The 25,521-nt window shown below is 50.1% G+C and overlaps 1 protein-coding gene across 1 annotated transcript in view; it reads right to left on the bottom strand.

Moving 5' to 3' along the window:
- Positions 1–296: 296 nt before the first annotated feature.
- AHCY (adenosylhomocysteinase) overlaps positions 297–25,521 on the bottom strand; it is a 403,130-nt gene continuing 377,905 nt past the window's right edge. Inside the window, exon 10 of the mRNA XM_069652263.1 lies at positions 297–1,058. Coding sequence (XP_069508364.1) covers positions 927–1,058 — 132 coding nt within the window. The 3' untranslated portion in view covers positions 297–926. The remainder of the gene's footprint in view (positions 1,059–25,521) is intronic.

Genomic DNA, 25,521 nt, shown 5'->3' on the forward strand with positions numbered 1-25,521 from the left:
AGAGCCTTTATACAGGTGCAACATTTTTGCCAATTCATGCTGATGCCCGTTTGTCTGATCTTCACTACAAATCATCTTTGTCACTTTTCTCCCACTGCAGCCATCATGCATAGGACACCAAGAACTGGACCACAGCCACAACCTAGAAGACGGCAATCATGGAGCATGTTGTGGTGGGAAATTACAATTTACCTTAAATTCCAGGACTTGGCACAGAGATGCTGTACAGCAATGTGCCGTGAACATACTAAAGGATTTAAATGGACATCAGTAACAGTCAATAGTCTGAAGAAGTGTCAGAGGAAAGTATTCTTTTTATTGGCTGCCAATTCAAAACTGATGGTCAAATAAACACAGAGGCCATACGAAATGCAAAGGGCAGAAGGTTTTTTGTGGTAGAAGTGCCCCAATCACCAAACTCGAGATGTTCCACGTGGGCATTTTGTGGTTACATGTAGCTGAACAGTCCTTTCAAGGTCACATATGCTGAATGAGCTTTCACTGGCCATGCCCCCCATGCCAAATCTCATCTCTCTAACATCCACCCCACTAGAGTACAGCTTAATCTAATCATTCCTTATTACAGTATTCAGTTTTCATACAAAACATTTGTCTAGAAAAATGATCAAAAGCAACGTTTACCAGGGCGAGAAAAGGACTTCCGAAAGGACAAGATAAGCAAAAGCAACTATCAGTAATCAGGATTCGCCTTCACTATGCTTTGAAACTGCACCAAGGAGACAGGAGGGTTCTTTAACAGACGTTCGGACCAAAGATGACTGAAGGCTTGATTCAGTGAAAGGAACCCATTCATTACTGAAAGTTTCAACTTAGCAGCTCCAAGGTTCATGGTTCCAAGGGTAAACCTATTACACAGCAAAGTACTTTCTCTGCAGGTTGCTTTTTCCAGTGCAGCATTTGGCAGCTCAGTATCGGTAGTGGTCCGGCTTGAAGGGCCCGTCCTTTTCCAACCCCAAGTACTTGGCCTGGTCATCTGTTAATTTGGTCAGTTTCACGCCCAGTTTGTCTAGGTGAGCAGCAGCCACGGCTTCGTCCAGCTGGAAAGACATTTGAAAACCATCAAAAACCTATTAAAAACAGAAGTCGGCCACAGGAAAAGCTCCCAAATGCGGGGCAGGTTTCAAAATAGGAGATGGAACATGTGCAATATCACTGAAATAGCACACATTGTGTCAACAAAGGTTCAGATACATGCATCTGAAATCTCAGCATTTTTTAAACGTTGCAAATTGTGAATAGGATCCGGAAAAAAACATGTTATTGTAGAGAACCTCCAATTCAAAATGCAATGCACTCAAATAATTTGGCTAAAGGATACATTACCTCCTTAGTGAAAGTCTTGCCTGCCTAGATCTACAGCAGACCTCACCCTCATTAATAAACTGCACTCTGCATTCAGAAATTCTAAAATGCATGGTTCATTTCTCAAAAATATTTTTAACAGCTTAACGAAAATTCAATTGGGAGGTGGAACCTGCCTCTTGTTAACACTTAAAATTGTATAGCAATACGCCATTCTTTGTAAAAGGTAAATAATCTTCAACACCGACAAGCTGAAGTAACTAGGCCATACACGGCCAGTGCTCCTGGGGCCTTAAATGTACCAGACTGACACCAACTTTCCAGAGGAATCACTGCAGACTAAAGGAGACACCGGTGACTAGAACCTTGGATAAAGGCATTCAAATGTTCCTATACCATGTGAGCAGGGACGAGTATCAAGCCACACGATTGCAGGGCTTCTCCTGACATGCACTCATCTCCAAGGTAAGGACATGGTGGACCAGTCACTCAGAACATGGTGACAATGTACAGTGCAACATACATGTATAAAAGGGAAAGGCCACAAAAGATCTAACAATATATGATGCACATAAAGTGTGTGCAGTTGGGAACAGAATTTAAAGCAGGGGCTTTGCAGAATTTCCCAAACGTTCAAGATTCAGTTCTAAAAACATTAGATTAGCAAACAAAAACAATGCTATCCAACAGGATAAACTCAAGAGGTTCCATGGTTAATGGCAAAAGGAGCAGTCAAACAGTCTGCACTGTTAAGCAAAATTGTTTGCAGTACCCTTTGGGTGCACTACAACGACCCTGACCTCCTAGCAATAGTAACCCAACCTTTGGTATAAGTCTGTACTACACAGGTTGGCAGCGTGATTGAGCAGTTAGGCTCATCTCAAAAGGGGACAATGTGAGCTGCAGGGGAGTTACACAGATTCACAGTGACAAGTATTCAAATAAATTATAAATAACTCACTATAGTGACTAATGTACTCTTAGTCCATAGGCCCCTTTCCTCCATACTGTATGGGCAAGGGACGCGAGACGGAACCTTTTTCACCAGAAAAAAACTTTCTTCCCCTTTAAGTTTAGAGGGGTGCTGCCCAGGGAGCATGCGCTGCCCTGACCCCGGTGCCACACCCCAGTCCCCATTGACGCGTTGACAATAGATTTAACATTGCCTAATGACACCAGTATTATTAAGGGGAGGTTGGTGGGACGTATGAAGTAAAGGGGACTAAGTACGTTAGTCACTACAGTGAGTAACTTACAATTACTCTTACATCCCGTCCCCTTTCCTCCATACTGTATGGGCGATTACAACTGATTATCGCTCCAGGGTGGAGAGTAGACACTCCTTAAGCAAATAGGTTCCTGAGAACTGCCTGTCCAAAAGCCAAATCAGATCTAGAGCCGGCATCCAAACAGCAATGCTTGCAGAAAGCCGAGGAAGAGGCCCAAGTGGCCGTCCTGCTTATGACTTGCCAAGGAACATGGCGCTGGAATGCGATGGCTGTTGCCTTGCCCCCGACTGCGTGGGCATGCATGTTGGCCGGGAGCGGCTTGTGCTGGCCCTCATATGCTTCTTTGATGGCAGAGATCATCCAGCGGGATATGGAATCCTTAGAGGCCCGATAGCCTGGTTTTGAGCCTCCGAAAGTCACAAACACGGCGTCAGATTTGCAGAAGCCCATGGTCCTCTCCAAGTAGAATTCCAGGGCACACCTGACATCCAGGCAGTGCAGCACTCTCTGCGCTTTGTCCTGGGAAAAAACACAGGAAGGACTATTTCCTCGTTTACGTGAAAGGCCGACGGAACCTTCGGCAGAAATGCCGGGTGTGTCCGCAGGACTACCATATCCCTGTGAAAGGTGGTATATGGCTCAGAGGCGACATGCGCCTGGATTTCGCCTACTCTGAGCCGTGGCAGACTAGTAAAGCCGTCTTGATGGTGACCAGCCCGATGTCCACAGACGCCATTGGCTCGAACGGTTTGTGCGTCAAAACTATGTTAAGGTCCCACACAGGGTGTGGTTGCTTGACAGGCGGGTAGAACCTTGTGAGGCCTGTCAGATGTTTGACGATAGGGTTGAGGAGAAAATGCCCTCCTCCGAGTTCCTGTAAGCCCCAATGGCTGCGAGGTATGTGCAGCAAGTGTCCACCTGCACTCCTGAATGAGCAAGGTGCGCTGAAAAAGAGCACGTCGTCAAAGGTGCATGCCAGAGGGGGACAAGGGAGGATTGGGGGGGGGGGGCGATTCCCTTGGAGTCTGCCCAGTGGCAGAAACTGGTCCATTTGCTTTTGTACTGTACCCTGGTAGCTTTGCTCCTGGCACCTTGTATGATCTCCAGAATGGCCTGTGAGAGGCTAAGGTGCCGGAGCATTACCTGCTCTGGTACCACGCTGTGAGGGCTAGTTTCCCTGGAGCAGGGTGGATGACTCTGCCCCCCCTGCTGTGCCAGAAGATGAGCTGGGTCTGACGGGAGGTGAATCAGGGGCACTTCCGATAGACCGAGCAGCTCCGAAAACCATGACCAGGCCAACCACCATGGAGCTATTCGAATGATGAGTTGGCGGGACTCCTTGATCTTGCAAATTACCCCGTGAATAGGGGAACAGGCAGAAAGGCGTAGGCTTTCATGCCAGTCCACTGGAGGTGAAACTAGTCTCCCAGAGAGCCAGGGCACTGACCTTGCCAGGATGCGAACTGGGGGCACTTCTTGTTGTGTCAGGTGACGGAGATCCACCTGCGGGTGACACCATCTGTTGAAAATCTCCTGAATAACGAGGTTGTTTAGCTGCCACTCGTAATTGTCCGCTTCCAGGTTGGATTCCCCGGGAGGTGGACTGCCGTGAGGTAAATGTCGTTTCCAGGTGTTAGGAAAGATTTCGTAATTGTAGGTAATTTTCCTTCCATGTGGCAACCCCTAAACTTTTTGCTGTTTTTCACCTTGTTCTCGATTTTGCCAGAGAAGTGCAGCCTTCTGCCGCACTCCCCTGGGCTTTCGCTCCTTTCTTACGGGGAAACTGACATGCCCTTAATACAGTCAGTACCGGGAAACGCTGTTTTCCGTAGTTTCTTTTATCATGTTGCGGCTTTCGTCCAACATGACACAAGAGGGCACTGTAAGCTAAGTTACTGCTCTCTTCAGTCTCTAGCCTTCTACAGGCCCTAGATACTCTTTTAGGATTGTAACTGATCGGTGCAAGTGATTCACGGACGGGAATGGTGGCAGCGATCGTTTGTGTTTTGAGCTCCTTTTGGCGTTCTAAGCACGTTTCTCGCACTTAACCCAAAATGGTGGCCTGGCTCCCAAAATGGCCAGACCACGAGGCTCCTTTGTCCTGTCCGCTGACCGTCTTGCTCCCTTCACCTTCCCCAGGTCGAGCCGACCCGGGGCCTTCCTTATTTGGGCATGTACTTTCCCGCGAAACACGGATGCTTTCGCGGGCTTCTACATGCCTGGTGTGTGCCTCCAGGATGTGGGCTGGGATGTCTGGTCCCAATACACATCCTGGGTGCCAGAGAGTCTAGGGTGGTGTAAATGCCTGGGACCACCGTGGTCCGTGATTGGTCCACGAATGGTGTGAGTGTTGATGAGCGGATCTCCCATTGGGTCCCCTCCATATTGGCGCAAAGGGAACCGTGGATAAGAGGGGGCTGGAAACACCACTACCATGTCGATCTCGTAAGTTCGCACGAAGGAATACAGGAGCCAAGTATCCTGCAACCAAGAGGCTGAACCGAGGAATCGCTGGTGACCCGCTGAAGGACTGCTCCTCTGCACTGCTGTCGCCTTGTGAAACCCTTTTCACCTTTGATCGAACCAGAAGGCCTGTACTGGTACTTCGACCCTTGGAATAGCGGGAACAGCTATTCTCGGCATCTTCACCATCTCCTGCTAGTAAGCCTTCGGAAGCGTCTCTGGGCCATCCAGCAGACTGACCAGCCTACACAGGAGTCTTGCTCTGTAACCGCCGCCAGGTTGTGTAGTATTTTGAGCCCTTGTCACTCTCACACGATTCGTACACTTGGCGTTCCCAGGTCTGAAGTGAGTAGTGTACATTTGGCTCAGATACACACGGCCGCTCCGTTGCCCTGCTGTGGTAACAAACTGTGCGGGTTCCTTCGTTTGGGACGTATTTTACTCAACTCTGCTGCTGCAGACTCAACACGACGAGACGTCCCCTGCTCTTCTGAACCTGCCAGCGACAAACTGACGCGGAGAAGCCTGGGTCTGCTTGCATCGGGGACCGGTGAGTAGCATAGCTAGGAACTGGTCGCCCTCCTGCAGGAGCCCATAGCTTTTCCCCGCTGTGTCAAAACAGCACGCCTTTCCGTACTCGCGCTCTGCTTCTGCCCACAGTGGAGGCTGCGCTTGAGTTGCGGAACACTGTTCTTCATTTGTGCACTAAACTGAACTGCCTGATTTCCCTCGAAGAGACCCCTTTTGCCCATTGGCACCAGCGTGTGCAGGTACTTTTGAGCACAAGGCTCCACTCTTGGTAGGGCTCGGACTTCCTTTCAGTTAGGTGCCTCTGAAGGCGGACTGGGTCTAAGCATTATTTCGCACTGCCTGTTTTCCTTCCCTTTTAGGTGGACTACACATTTTGTGCATCTAACGCTTGAGACTTGTTGTATTTGTATATATTGTATTGGTATGGTATGTGTTTGTTTACTAGAGTTGTATTGTGATTTCTCGCTACGGTCATTGTTTTAAAGGCCTTGGAATAAATGTGTATATATTTTTAATATAACACCTGTTTGGAGTAATTTGTAAGTGTCCTTGCTTTGTGTGCTCATTGCGGGCTTTCAGTCACCCTCACCCCTCTTGAGACCTAGTCTTGACCGCCGCGATCGCTACCTTGATTGGTCTGGCTTGTCCAGAGGTTACCCTGTTCCAAGTAATTAGGTTGGCCTTCTGAACTTCTGCGCCACCAGGACAGAGTTCAGAAATCCGTCTTAACACCAGGGCCCACTCCCACATGCTGATCGCCAGTCGGCACAAAGGAGGGGATCTGTTGCCTCCCTGCTTGTTGACGTAGTACATGCTGGTCAAGTTATCCATCTGGATGAGGACAACGTTGCACCTCAGGAGTGGTAGGAATGCCCAGAGAGTCAGCCAGATGGCTTTCAGCTCTAGCCAACTGATGTGGTATTCCTACTCCTGTCGAGTCCAGGTGCTGTTGACCGAGAGATCGTCCAGGGTGGCTCCCCAGCCCTCGAGTGAGGAATCTGTGGTGATGGTGGCTTGCGGGCTTGCCCGGCCGCAGGTTGCAGTCTCTGGACTACCAAGTCAGGTCTGGTTGGAGAGATGGAGGTTGATCATCTCGGATTGAGAGCCCCGGTCCTGGTTCCATGAGGCAGCGAAGTGCAGCTGAAACTTCCTCATCCTTAGTCTTGTGTGCGACACGGCTAATAAGACCGCTGCCAGAAGACCCAGGAGATGCTGGTACCACCATGCCGAGGTCCCTTCTCTGCTGAGGAAATGGCCGAGATTCTCAGACGGAAATACCTTCTCGGAGCACGTGTCCCAGATGAGGCCCAAGAATGTCAGTCTGCAGTTGTAGGGTGCAGTTGCGACGACTTGAGATTGTGCGAGAAACCCAGATCGTGCAGTGTGTTCATAAGGGCATTGGAAGAGTGGAGAACCGCTTCAGGAGATGTATCCCTGACAAGCCAGTTGTCAATGTATAGGTAGATGTGGAGGCCCTGCGCTCCGAGGAGGGCCGCCACAGCATTCATGAGCCTGGTAAATACCCTCGGGGCCAAGTTGAGGCCAAAAGGGAGGACCTTGTATTGAAAATGGAAGCCCATGATCCTGAACCGTAGGAAAGAACAATGAGGCTGCCAAATTGGGATGTGTAGGTACACGTCCTTCAGATCCAGAGAGCACATCCAGTCTCCCCTGTCCAATGTCTCTGCTATAAAAGCTGGAGTGTACTATGTTCGAAGACCTTGGCCGTGAAGCCAGCTGGAGTGACCATGTTGAATTTCTGCACGGGTAAGGAGAGGTTGAGGGTTAAGGTCCAGCACAACTCTCAGGCCCACCTGGTTCTTTTTCTGAATGGCAAAATTCCTGGAGTAAAAGCTAAAGCCTCGCTGAGAGGCTGGGACTTCCTCCACTGCCTGGCTCTTTCGAAGGGACCAGATCTCCACCAAAACAGTCGCTGTCCCAACCTGGGACCCAAAGGGGAAGAGGGAGGAGAGGCTGGGATAGGGAGATGGTACCCTGTGGATACTACGGAGAGGATCCAGGGGTCCGCAAAATTCTGGCACCAGAAATGTGCATGGAGAACAAGCCTGCCCCACACCGGAGACACGTGGACCCGAAGGGACGTATCATGCCTTCTTTCCCTCTGAGGCTGTGGTGGAGGAGGGGGGGGGGGGGGGGGGGGGAGGGGACTAGAAAAGGCCCTTACTCCACCCCGCACTCCCCCACTTTTTGTTGCTTGCGCCGGGTCTGAGACGGCGAGCAGTCTGGCTGCCTGGATCTACATTCTTGAAAGCCCTGAAACCGTCTGTACATACGACCCCGCTCGGAGCGTTACTGAGATTGGGTGTATGATTTGGGCGTCGTCTTTGTAAGGATGGATAAAGACTTGGCCGTTTGTGAGTTCTTTTTGTACAGCTCTTCATCTGTGGAGGAGTGGAACATGTCCCACCCAAACCCCCCTCAAATGGTAGATCTAGGATGCGTTCCTGGACGTCTGGGTTAAATTTAGTTGCCCAGAGCCAGGCTGTCCTCATGTCCGTGGCAATGGAGATGGCACGGCCAGGTGTCAATATGGGCCACTGTGGATTCCACGAGGTCATGCGCCACCAGCTTAGCCTCTGCTAGCCCGCCTTAAAGCTTGATTGGCTCTGAGCAGGGAGTTCCAGAAGGAAGTCCGCAATTTCCCGCCATAATCTTTAGTTGCCGGCAGCCAGCATGGCATCTGCATTGGCTTGACTAAGATACAAGGATGTGTTGGAATAGAGTTTCTTGCCGTACGCTTCCAAGATCATCTCCTCCTTGCCTAGCAGCACCGCAGAGGAGGCTGAGGATGGGCCAAGAGCAAGAGTATCCCCCTCCATCTGCCTGTACTTGGCGTCCAGGTGTCGATTGACCGGCTGGGCCGAGTGGGGCCTGAGCCAACCCTTCTTGGGCAGGGAGACTACATCGGTTTGCATTGGAATCCTGGTTTTGGCAGAGGGGCGTCGTGTAAGGACTTCAGCCAGGACCCCCCCCCCTCTGCCGGCTGCTCGACCTCGGGCTGGGGGAGGCCCAGATACTCTGCCAGCCCAGCAAGACGTTTGTGGAAGGCCCTGGCTGAGGATGGCTTGTCAGGATCCTCCTCCTCATCCGTATCCTGTGGGTCTGGAGGATCCTGTGGAGGAGGAGTGCCAGAGGCTGCACTCTCCACTCATGATCCAGGCACCCTCCTCACAGCCGGCCCCCTGTGGGCCAACACGTAAGCTCTGTCCCTCCTCCTCCTGCCCGCCCCGTCACGAGCCCGGTCCTGTTGACATACACCCACCGACCATTGACTGGTTCCGCGCGTGCCCACGTCACCTCACGGGCCACGCCTTGCCCGGCTCTCCCCCCGCCTTTTTACTTTTTAATTTTCACTCTTTACACGGCCGCTCCTGTCCCAGCCCGTCAGCAGACTTGCACCTTCCATGGCGTGTTTTGATTGGCCGCCCGTTATCCAGATCCCTGCCCGGGTTGCGCCTGTGATAGGCCACTTATCCTTGTAAACATCCGTGACGTGGCTAAAGCCGATTGGCTTACGCACCCCTCACGCACGGTGCCACGCCTCCATGCACCGTCAGATGTAGTTGGCCTTTACCGCTGTAGCCGCACAGCACACTTACAGCCTTGGGACCGAGCAGGCTGCAGCTCTTCAGTGCTCGCCCCGTTTTTCCTCAGGTAGGCGCATTTCCTCGCGCTCCTTTCAGCGTTCCCCTCGGCACATCCAGTCCCTTATCAGTCTCGCCTTCTCCGTAGGTACGCCATTGGAGAGAGATCATTTTCGGCTCTCAACTGACCTCCTGGATAGCACAGCTATCCCCTCCAGGTAGGCCCCTTTCCTCGCACACCCCATTTTTCGTTCCCTTTCCTCCCTTTTCCCCTCCCCCCTTTCCCTTTCCTCACGTGCACAGATCCTGTCACCTTTCCCTCCTTCCTCCACGGGGTTGATTTGTCTATGTTTTTAGCCACCAGTAGATTGGCTCTTTGCTCTGAATTGGCGAGCACCTGGTTTGTGTTAGCATTTACTTGCATTGCAACAGGTTCTTTAGCTGTACTCTGGATGTACTATTGTTGCAACATTGCAGTTAGAGGCCAATTCACCCTCTCTGCAATTATGTTTTTTGTGTCTCCCCTCCCAGGATCCACTTTGCAGCCTGTCATCGCTGCCCTAGTAAGAGGACAGACACTATTCAATAGAACATGAAGATTGATCTTGTCCTGAAGAAGATGGTCGGTAATCAGTCATGAACCATCGAAACCGGTCGACATTACCTGTTGTGGCTCCACCACAACATTTTATGATACCCCCAAGACCAATAGGGGTTACTGCATAAAATTGAGAGAAAACCCAAAAAGTATTGGTTTTCCCATCCCACACCAAGTGGGACAGTGCATTTTTTTAGCGATTATTCGGTACTTTGGTAATCACCCCCTTGGACAACCACCCTTTTTGCAAGGAACTCTCCAGTCATTAGTGTTAAAATAAAGTTACATGACTATTCCAATGTCTCAATCTTCGCAGTTTTGATTGCCAGCTGCCTAGATTTAAAAATGCGAGATTGAATTCCCCTCTCGCACTTTTGCATATTTGTGCTGGTTGCCCTCACTTTCATCCCCGCACCAGACCAGCTTCACACCCTGTGTCCAAGAGGACAGGACCACGGTCCACAGAAATATCACTAATTGTTTGGTCTTGCCCTTACCGGCAAGTTGATGAATTTTTTTCCCCAGCATACCGTTTCCTGTGTACCACGTACTTGGGACCGTGGCCAGAGGCTGTGAAAGCAGCAGAGACCGGTACGGAGCCGCCTGGGGAACCGGAGGAGGTGGCTGTGCCAGGGCCCGTGCGTCGGCAGAGGCATCTGTGGTGCCGCTAGGATCGTAGGGAGGACCTCCCTGATGGCGTCCTTGATGATCACCCCCATCTGAGGTGACTTCATGAGGCCAAGGAACTTCTCGAAGAGCACCTCCTCACTTGCCAAAGAGGTGGCAGGGGTTGCTGACGACCACGTACCTGGTTGAGGCCAGTCCCACCTTGACACGTTCTTTGCCAAATTCCTGGAATGGCGTCAGATGGGTGCCTCTTTCTGGCGAGGCAGCCATTTTGTCAAGCTGCCTGCCACGTGCCTGCAACGTGTTGCTCGGCCCACTGGGCCCGGCCTCCAAGACTCTTGCATGTGGATCACTAGGAATACCCTGCTCCTCAGGCCTAGGCCCGGTCGGTGCGACACACTCGACCTGGGGGTCGGTAGAGCTGCGTTTAGGCGCCCCCACTCAGACATATTGCCGGTTAAAGGGCAGTGCCCCACAGGTGGAGACCCGTTAAAAGAACCTACCGGTCCCTCAACACTGTCACCAGGAGGATCAGAGGATCCCTCGCCCCAAAGGCCAGTAGCTGAAGCAGCCTCAGTGCACGTGCTGGTAGAAGGACCAAACGGTCCCTCCCACGTGGGAGAGTCCCTGGGAAGGAGTCACCCTTGCGGGGTGCAATGGAGAATATATGCCCTAAATTGGGCCTGGTTTGATGCTTCACAAAGTTCTTGAGATCCTCTGGAGGAGACTTTTCGAAGAGCTCCCTCCACCTGGCTAGTCTGTTCTTCAGCGCTTGAGGACAGCGAGTCACACACTGAACAAGACTGCCAACCGTGGTCTGGGCCAAGGCAACGTAGGCAGAGGGCATGGGGGTCTGAAATTGTGAAGAGCCCGTTTCAGGATGGACACATGCTGCACCCTGTAGAAGTCGAGATGCGCCGGGAAGGAGCGTGACACCTGAAGACTGAGTACCCGAATGATAAAAAAAGACAAAGTATCCGCGCAGGGGGCGTGGCTTGGACGGCCATGTAAAGGGTCGCACTCCTGTGGAGCTCCGTTGATCCTGCTCTGATCCTGGAGGAGAGGTGCGTCTATAGGGGCCAGCCGACGCTAGAAATTGATGTCCCTGCGTGGGAGTGCCTCCACCACACTCGCTGAAAGTTTGTGGTGTCCGGGAGGTTCGGAAGCTGAAATAAATGCTTTTGACCGTTGTAAGCCCTGAGCCGGCAGACAAAGACAAAATGGCGGCGACACCCAGCAAATACCGAGGGCCGTGAAGACATAGTCGCGATTGCGAGCGCGGGACCTACTGGGCTCTTTGCATTGAGACCTGTGCAAGACGATAACCCGCGGAGCGGAGCAAGAGGGGAGCACCTGTCCGCCAGAGACGCGCTGCTGCCCTGCGGGCTGGAGGGCCGAACGGATGCAGCAGCAACAACGTAACTGTGGGCCTGGGAGCTGGCGTGTGCTGGGCGTGTGGGGCGCTCTGTGGTGTGGAGAGCCGGATTCTGCGCTCGCAAGAAGTGGCGAGGACTCCCGTACTGATTTACGGATCCCTTATCAGGCGAGACAGGCTCCCGCCCAGCTAACATAGCAGTATGTCCTCGAGAGGGGTGAGACTCAAGGCCAAACAGCCCACGATGGAGGCCTACGCTAAGTCCCCCCCCCCAGGGGGGGAAGGAGGCAAGAACAAGGAGACTCCCGTGGCAATGGCAGAGTCGCCGGGCACGATACAGGAGGTGCTGGCGGCGATCGCGGACTTAAAAGTGGCTTGGGAGACCAAGCTGGGCCTTGCTATGAAAGAGTTGCAGGAAGGCCTAGACCTCAAGGTCGGTGCCGTCCAGGAGGAGGTGAACCTGCTAAGACAGGACGTGAGGGCGATCTCGGAGCGCATGGGACCCTGGAGAAGAAGACGGCCACAAACACGGCAGAGTGCGCCGCTCATGAGAGGGAGCTCCACGCCCTTGTGCAACGGGTGGGTAACCTGGAGGACAGAGCTGAGCAGGCAGAGGGACGCGCCAGACCCAATAACATTCGTACTGTGGGCCTACCAGAAGGAACGGAAGGGTCGGACCCCACGGAATTTGTGGAAACCATGTTCTTGCAAGAGATAACTGGCGGGGTGCTGACCCAGGGGTTCGCAGTCGAGAGGGCGCATAGGGCCCTGACCAGGAGACCGCCTCCAGGGGCCCCCCTGCGGCCGGTGATCGCAAAAATCCTGAACTACCGAGATCGTGAAAAGATACTTGAATTCTTTCGGAAGGGAGGAACGATTGACAAAGGATCGGCTAGGATCACGGCCTACCCCGACTATACGCTACAAGTACAGCGAAGTCGGATGAACTTTGGGTCGGTGAAAAGGAGACTAAGAGAGGCAGGCCATCGCTATATGCTGCTCTACCCGGCCAAGCTGAAAGTGTTTTACAAGAATAGATCCCTGTTTTTTGAAACGCCGACTGAGGCGATGGACTGGCTGGACATGCTGGGCAGACCTCAGGAACCGGACATCCAGGCGGAAACTACGGAAGATAAGAAGCTCATGGCCGCGTCGCCTAGTGTGACAGGGCCAAGACATTGGGACTTGAATATAGACGGATATGCGGCCCATGGCGCGTGTGATGTAGTGCTGACAGGCTGGCCCATCGGGCGTGCCAATCCTTGACTACACGGCTAGGAGCTCCTGAGAGGCTTCCCTTGAACCCAATAGTAATATACTTAGTTAGGTCGCTGTTAGATCGGTGACGCCCCGCGGGGTCCCATTCCTCGTATACGGGATAAGACCAGATGCGGGTGGGCCTGAGATCCAGGGATGGAGCTGGGCTTTTGTTGGGGGGGTTGGGTTGTGTGCTGTGGTGTGTAGTTAGGGAACAGGGAGGGGGGGTGGTGCTGGGAAAGGGGAAGGAGAGAGCCGGCAAGAGGATCGATAACAGGAGCATTAAGGGGGGGGGGGGGGTTGGGAACAGACCGAATAGATGGCATCGGATAATCTCTGCATAGTGACCTGGAATGTACGGGGCCTCAATAGCGATCTGAAACGGAACAAGGTAATGCTGTATCTGAAAAGGATGCGCGTAGACATAGCCCTGCTGCAAGAGACTCACCTCACCAGGGACAAATTGGAGGTGGTCAAGAGAAAGTGGAGGGGTAATGTGGTGGGTGCCACATACTCAGCGTACGCTAGAGGGGTCATCACCTGGGTGGCACCGCATGTGCCGTTTCGGGTGCTTAGCTCAACAGTAGACCCGGAAGGCAGAATGGTGGCGGTAACAGGGCTTCTGGAAAACAGGGAAGTGCACATCTTCAATCTGTATGCCCCCAATCATGACACTGCAGCTTATTTTAGGTCCTTCTATGGCAAATTTGGCCCCCTGACTGGGGCTGCGATGGTGTGGGGTGTGGACTTCAACTGCACCCTGAACCCCAGAATGGACCGGTCTGTTGACAGAACTGGGAAAATGTCGCCGGCGGCCAAGGCGCTCGGGACATTGCTGGGAGACCTGAGCCTAGTAGATGTGTGGAGAAGACTCCACCCCACAGACAGGCAGTACTCGCATTATGCAGCGCCGCATGACTCCTACACGAGGTTAGACTATGTGTTTGTGACTGCTGAGATAGCGGGAGAAATGGTGGGAGCGGAATACAAAGCCCGGGTATTATCGGACCATTCGCCCCTGGTGGTGGAATGGCGACACCAACTGGCCTGGGATCCCTACATGGAGACTTCGGTCAGAGGCATTGCAAGATGAGGGGTTCCGGGAGGACCTGAGGGATGCCATCGGAGAATACTTTGAGAAAAATACAGGCAGCGTGCGCTCTGTGGGAACGCTGTGGGAGGCCTTTAAGGTGGTGGTGCGAGGAGTAGCCATTTCTAAATCTAAAGGGCTCCAAGGGGGTATCGAAAGGGAACTCCAGGACACCGAAAGGGAACTGGAGAGCCTAGCTCGTCTCGAGAACGCCACCCATGATGACAAAACGAAGGTAAGAGACCTTCAGTTAGCGTGCAGCGCTCTCTGGGATCGACTGTGTAGATTAAACTACAAGAAATACACGGAGCGGCTACACGCTGGGGGCGACAAGCCAGGCAGTGAGACCCCCCTGGTCAGTGATCCATTAGATTAGCGGTGAGGGAGGTTGCACCCGCAACACCCAGGATGGGGTAAACGAGGAGTTCAAGTTTTACAAACGCTTGTATGAGGATACCGGGGAGGATATGAGCCAGGACATTCTGAACACACTAGAGGATATTGGCCTGCCCACCCTAGATGACCTAGAGCGGGAGGAATTGGACACCCCTGTGACTTCAGACGAGCTAGAGATGGTGATTCGGAACCTCCACACGTGTAAAGCGCCTGGGTCGGATGGGCTGCCCAGTGAGTTTTACAAGACATACATGCAGGAGCTGCTCCAGCCACTGCTTGCCATGTTTAACGAGGCCTATGAGCAGGGAGAACTTCCATTGTCCCTCCGTGAGGCCGTGATTGTTCCATTACTGAAACCAGGTAAGCCGCCGCGGAGTGTGGATCCTACAGACCTCTGTCCATGCTTAACCAGTACAGTAAAATACTCACGGCGGTGCTGGCCAATAGGTTGAAGAAGGTGATCGGTAAGCTGATCCACCCAGATCAGACGGGTTATGTCCCAGGCAGAAATATTACCGATAACCATAGGAGGCTGCACCATGTTATCAACCAAACTGAGGACGACATGGGCGAGATTGCTATAGTGTCGCTAGACGCGGTCAAGGCCTTTGATTCGGTGAGATGGCCTTGGCTCAAAGCGACCCTACAGGGATATGGTATGGGTCCTGGGTATATCAGGTGGGTCCAGTTGTTGTATAGCACCCCGTTGGCGAGAGTCAAGACAGGAGCCATAGTCTCAGATGCCTGGCAACTCAGCAGGGGGACCAGGCAGGGATGCCCCTGGTCACCCATGTTATACATACTTGCGCTGGAGCCTTTGGCGATATGCCTGCGGCAACAGTACGGAGAGATGGGCATTAGCACAGCCAGCGGCAGTCACCCGATATCACTGTATGCGGATGACATGCTCCTCTACTTGCGCTACCCGGAGGAGAACCTACAGTACGTACTGGAGGTGCTGGACCGCTACGCCTTTCTCTCAGGCATATCAGTGAACCCTAGAAAGTCTAGCCTGTTCCCCCTGGGCGGGTATAGGGATGTCCCGCTGGAAAGGCTGCCTGTCTTGCCAATACCATGGCCGTCCGAGACGTTCAGGTATTTGGGTGTAAATATCTACCACAAGATTGAGGCGGTGCACAAACATAATACAGAGAGAGCCATAGAGGGGGTCAGAAACAGCATGGTATTTTGGTCTAGATTGCCCCTGTCCATGATGGGGAGGGCGGCCTTGCTCAAAATGGTGGTCCTTCCCAGACTCTTGCATTTCTTTGTGAACGTCCCGTTTGATTCCTAGGAGCCTATTTGTGCGACTTCACAGTATGTGTAGGGGCTTTGTGTGGGGTAACTCCAGAAACAGGGTGGCTCTGTGGAAGCTTCAGAACCCGTGCGATAAGGGGGGGGTATAGGCTTGCCAAATTTCAAACTATATTATCTGGCGGGGCAGCTGCTGTATGTGGCCAGGTGGCTGTCAGATGAAGATTCGGCGGAATCTAGGCTGCTACGGGAGGACACGGCCCCATACTTCCTAAGGGAAGTGATGTGGCTACAAAAAGATAAACTGACGGGAAAGGGGCGCCTATTGAAGTTGGGATGGGAGGTTTGGCACAGAACATGGAAATTGATGGGTGAGTCGGAGCCGCTCTCCCAGCAGGCCCCACTGGTGGCGCTGTGCGGTAACGACTCCCAACTGTTTGAGTCAATCCGTAGACATTGGGAACCAGTGGGCCTGGCCACGCTCGGGGACATATGGCAAGAAGGGGAGGCATTGGACTTCCAGAGGCTACAGGACGAGACAGGGGTGCATAGAGGCCAATACATAACCTACGCTAGGCTTGTGAAACGGGTAAGAGAGAGATGGCCTGAGACGGCATTGGCAGATGACCCTGATGCCTCCCTGGAAACCATGTATGATGTTTCAGAGGGCGGGCACGAAATATCGAGGATATACGAACTCCTGAGAGCGAAGGCTGGGAAGGAGTTGCTCCAACTGAGACATGATTGGGAGGAGGAGGTGGGCGGACCTATGACGAAAGGTCAGTGGGAGAGAGTCCATAGGTATCATAAAAAGGTGTCCCGAAACGCACGACTCCAACAACTCCAGCTGTATATCACTCACAGGGCCTATTTGACTCCCCAGAAGATTGCAAGGTTTGGAGGCTCGGTCACCCAGAAATGCCCCAGGTGTGGGGAGGTGGAAGCGGGGTTGCTACACATGTTTTGGGCCTGCCCGGAAGTGTGCAGATTTTGGGAGGAGGTTAAGATGAAACTGGCTGGTGGGGGAGTGGTGTTGGACGTAGGATCAGCCTGGTCATGTATGCTTGGGATCTTTCCCAGGCCCCGACACTTCAGGCACATAAGCAAGATGAAGGACTTGGCCTATGCTCTGGCCAAGCACAGGATTGCTATGAACTGGAAAGCGGCCCACAGGCCTAGGGTGGAGTTATGGTGGGCGGACCTCTTGAGGTGGGCGTAAGCGGAATCCGTGGTATGGTTTGAAGCGGTCACTAGAGGGGGCGAGGAGGAAATAGGGCCCCTGCTGGCCTGGCGGCAACTGGTGGCCTCTATGACTAATCCACAACAAGGTCTTGACGAATCTGAGAATTCGGACGATGAGCGTATAGACAATGTACCACCCGATGGTTCTCCAGTTAATGACACAGAGGAGCCGGCTCTGGTTTGATGGGGGGAGGGGGGAGAGTTGTGGATTTATGTTATGTAATATGATGCGTTGATGACGACATGCTGTAACAGTTGTATTGTGCTGTGTTTTGTTTGGTTTTCTAAATATAAAATTAATAAAATGTTTTTTTTAAAAAAAAGGTTAAAAAAAAAGTATCCGCGCGTGGTCATACATGACCGAAGCCAAACCCAGGAGCGCTGGTGAATTCGGCCCGTTCCTGTCAACGCGGAAAAGGGGACTCGGGTGTGGCGCCAGAGGGCGGAGTCAGGGCAACGCATGCTCCCTGGGTCGCACCCCCGCGCGCCTCTAAATTTAAAGGGGGAAGGTTTTTTCTGGTGAAAAAGGTTCAGTCTCCCGTCGCTTGGAAGCGACGCCCATATAGTATGGAGGAAAGGGGACGGGACGCAAGAGTAACTCTTATACACAAGGTTTCTTGATTAAACAATTAATGTATTTATCAGTCAGATTAAGCCTTCTTCAGAAGGGAGCAATATCACAGTAACACTCAAATATACTTCACAAAATACACTCTTAATATCTCGAAATCAGCGAGTACCCTTTTGGGCTGGCCCACAGACACTACCTACATCCTCAGGCGACTTCAATAGCTAGGGTGCTGGGGACATTAATATATCACTGTTTTATTTAGAATCATTTAGGAGTAAGTCAAAGGAAAAGGTTATTAGAACATACAAGAGACCACAAATATTCTTAAGCAGGCAAATACTTTCAGATTCCCCACCCATTAAGAGTCATTCAGTGGAACAGGCTAAGCCAAAGTCAATGGGCAAAAGTCTATATGAGCTGAAGCACTTCTTTGCAGCCAAGTAAGAAAAGTCTTTGCACAATGTTTTATAAGAAATAGAATCAATGTAGGGCCACAAGCTGTTTAGACTTGTGAGTAGCAATAGTTAAGTTATCTCAGACCTTTACAGTACCTTTGTATTGAAGAAACAGTGCAGCAGAGGACTCATGTTCCTGAGCAGCTCTGCCAATCTCACCGTTCATGGGCCTCAGTCGTGGGGACAAGAGGGATGACTTTGGGAGAGTCCTGCACTGCAATGGGACGGTCACCGCTCGCAACCAGCAATCTTCAAACAAGTGGCTGTTCGGTGTTTCAGCTGCTCACGTCTATCGCAAATAGAAACACTGCGGTTCCTGACTGTCGAGATGGACTTTCCTTGCTTCTGGGGTCCGCATTCTGTTGAGGGGGCTCAGGCTCGGTCAGTCCTGCTTCCAGGGAGTTCAGAGGATCTTCCTGGAGTTCTTGGCTAGCTTAAAAGCAACGCACACAATCGGGTGTTCCTCTCCCTGTCATTCCGGTTTCCAGCAGCAACTCTGGAAATTCAACCAGCTCCGAGAAAATGTCCAGGTGGCTTAATTTGGAGTTGATTGGTCCCACCAACTCAAGGGGAGAAGTCGTCCTTACAGGGGCTTCTCTGCAGATACGAATTTGGAGGTTCAGCACAGCAGCAGGGCTTCACCAAGCAAACCAACGGTCCAGGAGTTGCAGCAGGCGCCCTCTTCAAGTTATTCTTCGGTTCCTTTGTCCAGGGGTTGACTGCCTTCCAAGCCAAAAGCCTCGCCTTTTATTCAGTTCTCTCCCATTCATTCCAGCCCGTCAGTCACCCAGTAGGGTGGCTGTCCTTGCTGGACAGTCAGCCAGCCAATCACTACAGAGTGCATTTGGGTCTCCTAGGAGACTAAGCACAGGGAGTTTCGGGCACCTCCCTCACTTCCTGCCCACCCCAGAGACCCTGGAGGCAGAGGCAGGCTTCACTTGTTAATCCCGCTAAAGGCAAAGCAAACAAAGGGACCAAACTGGGTTTGGTGCCAGAGTAAATCTCAAGAAGTACCTTTCCACAAAGAAATGGCGAAAAAAAGACAACCGGGCCATTTTGACAAAAATTGCTCCCTCGGGTGCTTTACTGCAGCTGCGAACCAGGGCGCAGTAAATGCACACCACGGTAGTTTAAAGTAAACCACTGCCACCAGCCATTCAGTGGGGAAAGGGTAACATTAAAATGTTACATGAGAAGCTAGACAAAGGGGATACTAGGTAACCCCTACAGCACCCTATTGTAAGATAGTGTGTGCTGGGTCTAGAAAATGACAAATGTGAGTAAAGTCAGTTTCACTTTACTGCTCTGGGAAACAGTTTATCCCAGAGAAGGTATTTAAACCTTGGGAAATCTGAGAGACTTCCCTGTGTCACTGCACAAAAGGTGCTGTGTGACAATGTAAAAGATGATGCCTATGGAGTTTGTCAGACTCCACAACCAAAAGAAAGAGTGTACAAAATCACATTAAAACTACATGAGAGTGGGGAAAAGGGTCTCTCTCTCCAGGTTAAAAAATCAAGTCCTCAACACCCAGCAAATTTCTAGGGGTCTCCAAAGTGGAGGGAATTAGCACATTTCTGAGAATTCTCCCTAACATGCACAAATCCGTGTTGTGCACACCTTTACACCAAATGTGAACCATTGGAATATGCAACACAAACCCCACTAAGGTTTTTCAGATATATGTAAAAGGCACAAACATTTGGTGGCCACCACATTCAATCTTTACAGGGCACTCAAGATGCCAATTGAGCAGTGAATACCAGAAACCTATTCCCCAGATCCAGGTCCAGTCGTGGATATTCTGAGCGCCCAACAATCTCAAGGTGGCATGCAGTAGTTCCCCATGCTTACAGATTTAAGAGCACTGCAAATCAAACGAGGCTGCAGTTGTAATAGGGTGATGATCCCTGAAAAGAAAACTGGCTGCAGAAGAATGCAGCCTTCGAAAATTATACAACACTGCCAGCAGGTTAGGCAGCTGAACAGGGGAACCCTGCTCAGGGGGCAAGACTACAGTGTACATTTCACTTACCCTGACCTGCAAGCCTTAAAGAGTACAAGGGACATGTATTACCAGCAGGACGATGCATGGCAACTCGGAGGCGAAAAACTGAAGGTAAACTAGGGTAAGGGGGGGGGGGGCACAAGTATTTCAATCACACATAGGGGAGCAAGGAGTGCAATTAAAATGTATGCAGAACGATATTAGAAATAAAATATGGGCCCCCTGTACCTTACCACTCAAATTGGGACAGATACAGGGTGTGTGGGGATGAAGGGGTTGTGCATCCAAGGGACAATTGCTGTTCTAATGACATGCTCATGGTAAGATCCATAAGAGAAGCAGGTTTGAGAGCAGAAAGATCAAACAAACCTGGCAGGGACTATCACAATACCAAGAACATTTCAATGAAGGGGTGTTAGGCAGAATCCTGTGCAGTTCCCTTAGGGAGCATTACACAGGTGTGAGCAATAAATCCCCTTTGGTATCAGTCTGTACCACAAAGATTTAGTTGGTAGCTGTGGCTAAGCAGTTAGACTTATCTCAAGAGGGAGATGAACAGTATGGTTTACACAATAGCACTACAGTACTATGGCAAAAGGAAACACTGACCGAACCTTTGTTTTAAAAAGAATATATCTATTTATTTTACACACTTCTAGTTCAACACATTAATCACAGCTAATAAAGCAAGTTAAAATCAGCCAAGAACAGTATACACAACTCCCTCGTTAAATTGTAGACAAGTTGGAGCAAGAGTGAAAACTGAGCAAAACAGCACAGTGAAAACCAAACACAAATGGCACTCTAGCAATGTCTCACAAGGGAGGGAAAGCACATGTTATACAGAAATAGATTCTTAGGCACCCTAGTAACACTTCCCAATAAGTTTGTGAACAAGTTAGGCAAGGCAATACTTTAGCATATAGAATATCTAAATGAAAGCCGAGCAAAATGGCACTTCGCAAGTTTTAAAAGTGGGAAGGAAAGGGTGGTTATAAGAATTAGGTGCACCAACAGTTCTAGTTGAGAAGCAATCTGGAGGAGGCAAAGTCAATAGGCCTGTGCCAGAGTCAGTGGTACAGGGCAAAGAGCCCAGGAGCAAAATGTTCTTGTAGCTGCAGTCAAGTCTTTGGTTAACAATTTCGAAAAAGTGGATGGAGAAGGTGAAAGACCATGTTAGACGATAGGATAGGGTACCCAACAGGTAGGTAAAGGATTTAAAACACCTTTAGCACTACTGCACGAAAAGGGAGGCCTGGCGGAACAAAGTACCTTAAAAAGAAGTGGCTCCTGCCGTGGCGGTTGTTCCCTGTAGTTCCTGCAGTTCGGGGGATCCTGCAGAGGAAGAGAGGATCTCGTCGTGGAGGAGGGTTCGACTTACTGCAATACCCAGGGATGAAACCAGCCGCGGTGCTGCCAAACGAAATAAAAAGGTACGCTCCTTTAAATCGCGGTCGAGGTGAATGGCTGCCTGGCTATCTGGCCTCCAAGTGCAGGGCACTGGCGATTCGACCAAGGCAGGTCCAGGAAGGCGATTGGCAAACTGGTTGGCCCCACGAGCTCAAGGGAAGAAGGCTCTTTCAGATGAAGATCTCCTCTCGTGTGGAGAAAAGTGGTGAGACGCTGCAGCAGGGCTTCACCGGTGGTTCAGTCGTTGCAGAGGTCTTTGGCTTCTCTCCTCTTCGGTTCCTTAGTTCCAGTGGTGACGTCTTGCTCTTCCAGTCCTCAGGACCCTGCTTTTATGCAAAAAGATCCCCATTTATACAGCCTGGATGTCACTCGCACAGTGGAGTAGTCATCTTGACGGGAGACCCTCCAGCCTATCAGGACAGAGTGCAAAATGGGTTGCAGAGGCAACCCTGTCCAGGGGTCCTACTCCCCCTCCCACACAATGGGCCCAGCCCAGACTCAGTGGCGCCGAAAGGAGGGCTTCTTGGCAGAAGCCTGCCAAAAGGACGAACAAAGGATCCCCGACCTGGGTTCGGAGTTGAGAAAGACACGAGAAACAAGTTATATTAAAGTTCTGGCAAATAAAACCTACCGGAGTAAAGTTAATAATACAATAAACCGGCAGTATGTTAGAGGCTGTCGGTAAAAGTGGTAGCCTCGAACAATGGGAAAATCCCATAGGAAAATATTTGCGGTCAAATATTTATGGTAGTAACCACTGCCACCAGCCAGAAACATTTGAGAGAGGGGCTGTACGGTACCCTCTCGAAAATGAACACCAGGGAAAAACTATTAACCCTTCCCAGTACCTCCATAGTAAGATGGGTTGTACTGGTTTAGTTCATAAAAATTGACTAGTAAAGTCAATGGGGACTTTACATGCCCTGGGAGACAGTCAGTCCCAGGGTATGGAGTATGTTTGGGGGTCGCTACGACACCCTTGTGTCACTGCACTGAAGGTGCTGTGTAACCCGTGTATAAAGATAGTTCCTATGAGTATGAGATAAACCCCATAGACAAACACCAAAAAATAGCCTAGAAAACACAGCAATTATGCCTAAGAGTGGGAAAAAGGGTCACACTCTTAGCAGGAGAAAAAAACCAACCCTTCAAATCCAACAAAGCTGCTTGGGGACTCTATAGGTAAGGGAAATTAGCCATAAAATGAGAATTTTCCCTAACAAGGGCCTTGAATACACAGCCATGCCCTCAACTGAAGTCAAAGATGTGCACAAAAACCCACAGGCAGACATGTCGTACATCAAGGCCCCTCTTGCTTCTGAAACCTTGCATATGGAGCAATGGAGATAATATTGAAGATCTAATTGAAGCGCTATTCATTGGGACCGGGGTTCTGGCGTAAAGCGACAGCTGGGTACTTTACCAGTGCAGCTGGCCCAAGTGGAATTGCCCATTGCCGGACCTTCAGGAACTGCACTAGCAAGGGCCAAATGAAACCCAGGAAACCTTGGGAGGAAAAAGAATAACTTGCTGTAATAGGTGAAAAGAAGAAAAGACCACCTGCATGAAGTATCCTGCCAAACTCCACCAGATCATACATCAGTCGTCTTCCACAAAATCACAAAACATTGAGCTCCCAAGGTACACAAAAATATTGAGCTCCCAAGGTATTTGTACAGAAACTGCACACCAAGAACAATGGGGTGGGGGGCAAGGGGGAAATCCATAGACAGAACCTTGCAAGCACAGCTATAAAGATTTCTCACTGAAATAGAGAAGCAAGGATCCAGTACAACAGGGAAATACATCATGTATTCAAAAAGGTAGTGTGAAGTACAGCACACCCAAAGGTGGGTGTAACAAGGAAAGAGGTACTTTGTCACAGACTACCCATTTGGCAATGTTGCCATATATCCCATCAGCATTCATGTCACACCTTGCCCTGCTTGATGTAATGGAAGACAAAACATCCATTAAGAATGTATTTAAATGTTATTTTGATTTATTTTACTGTTTAAAGCGCAGACCTAGCGTGAGAGCAGCAGTGCACTGTACATGGTGTGGGTTGGCATCTTTGATCAGTAGCACATTACTGAGTTGCAGTCTGTAGGTCCATGAGACTACTCTTTGGTCAGATGCTGTTGTAAAATCCAGGTTTTTCAGAGATTTGCAAAATTGGAGAATTGTGGGGGTATGCCAAGCAGATCGAGTTCCAAAGGGTGGGTTTATGACTAGAAGGATTGTTTGCAGGAGAGTTGGGATTCGAGCCAGTTGGTCGATTTGCTGTGTGAGGGGCAAGTGCCACCAGATATGTGGAGCTTGGCACCATGGCACCCCCCACCTGCCCCCCACAATCATCAATTTGAGAATTGCCAAGGGCCTGCTGTTCAAGGTGAAGCATCTGATTCAGCAAAATCATTAGAGCTGTGGACCACAAATCCCTTAAGGTGCATAGTGGTGTTAACAGATTGAATAAGCCCTCTTGTTTGCCTGAGTGTTTATATATGGAGTAGCATATAAACCACACCAGGACGTTAAGTGGGCGCTCTGTAGCAGCTTCTCGAATATGTTCATTAGGACAGTAAGGTCTATCAACATATCGGGTTGGCGTGTAGGGTGTGCCAATTCTTTGACTGGGGAGCTTAATTTTAACAGCTTATTGGAATTTACCTAAAGGGGTTTAGTTGTATTTCAATTTTTGATTTGAATACAGGAAAAATGCATATGGTGGACTTGAAGATCAGTGGTCTCTGGCTTTTATTGAGGTTGGATGGACTAATTGACTTGCCAGCCCCAAGTTGGTTCTTTTGAGATCTGCTTCTCCGTGGGGTTTTGGACTTATTCATAAAATATTTGGCTGGTCTGCGTGGGATCGGCTCTGTTTGGCCCAAGTTTTGACCCATGATTCAAAGGATGCCGGCTAGGACTTGCATGTAGTCTCAATACTGTGTTTCGGTTTGGTATTAAATTCTTAGTATGGATGTTGTGCTACGGATGTATTCGTATACTTTTTACCAGTAGGGGATAAGTGGGGGAGCTAATGGGATTTTTGTTTCCATTACATTGTGTTTGAGTTCAATGGAATTAAGGAAAGGTACCTAGAGTATAGGACCTTTTGGAATGTATTGTTTGAATTACATATTAAAGTTTTTTTTAGAGTCTAGTAACTTCTCATGAATGTAAATTAATCGACGTGAGATGAACAGGGTGAGTAAGATTGATGATGATTTGTGTATTACCACCTGGAATGTGAATGGACTGAATAATCTAGTTAAAAGCTCATCAGTTATTTGAATAAAAAGAAAGGTGATATCAGTTTTGTTCAATAGACACATCTTATGCAGGGGGAAGTAACGAGATTTGAGAAAGATTGGATAGGGAAGGCTTATGGTTCCTCTTACAATTCCAAATCCAGAGGGGTGGCAATACTAATGCGCAAAAACGCCCAGATAAAAGTTGTGAAAGAAGTCTCAGATCGAGAAGGGTGGATAATTGCACTGTTGATTAACATTCAGGGATCAAATGTGATTCTCCAACATATATGCTCCATCAGTTGATGATGGAACTTTCTTCAGGCAAGTGGCAAAAATAATTCACATTTTGAGTTCTCCTATCATTATTCTGTGAGGTGATTTTAATATGGCCTTGAATCACAAATTGGATAAAAGTGCAGACTGTATGAAAATAATGATGACCATTATCTACCGTTACTGGATTTGCTAAAAGAACATAATTTGAAGGAGAACTGGAGGTTGGAGCCTCCCTCGGCTAGGGAATATAGTTTTTATTCAGGGGCACATGCAATTTATTCCAGATTTGACATGTTAACAGGCAGGGAAATGGCAGAACATTACAGAAATAGTAAAATTGGTAGAATAAGTTTGACAGATCATGCACTTGTGACCATGCACTTGAAATTGGATTTTGCACTACATAGGTCTTTTACGTGGAGAATGAATACCTCGATTTACGATGCTGAAATTGTGGTGAAAGTCGTGGCAGAGATGGATTATTTCATGAGAATCACAATGGGGAGTTACAACCGCTGACAGTTTGGGAAGCCTTTAAGTGTACCTTGCGAGAGATA

This window comes from Ambystoma mexicanum, chromosome 3p, assembly GCF_040938575.1.
Source record: "Ambystoma mexicanum isolate Mex_15411 chromosome 3p, UKY_AmexF1_1, whole genome shotgun sequence".
In the NCBI taxonomy this organism is placed as follows: domain Eukaryota; kingdom Metazoa; phylum Chordata; class Amphibia; order Caudata; family Ambystomatidae; genus Ambystoma; species Ambystoma mexicanum.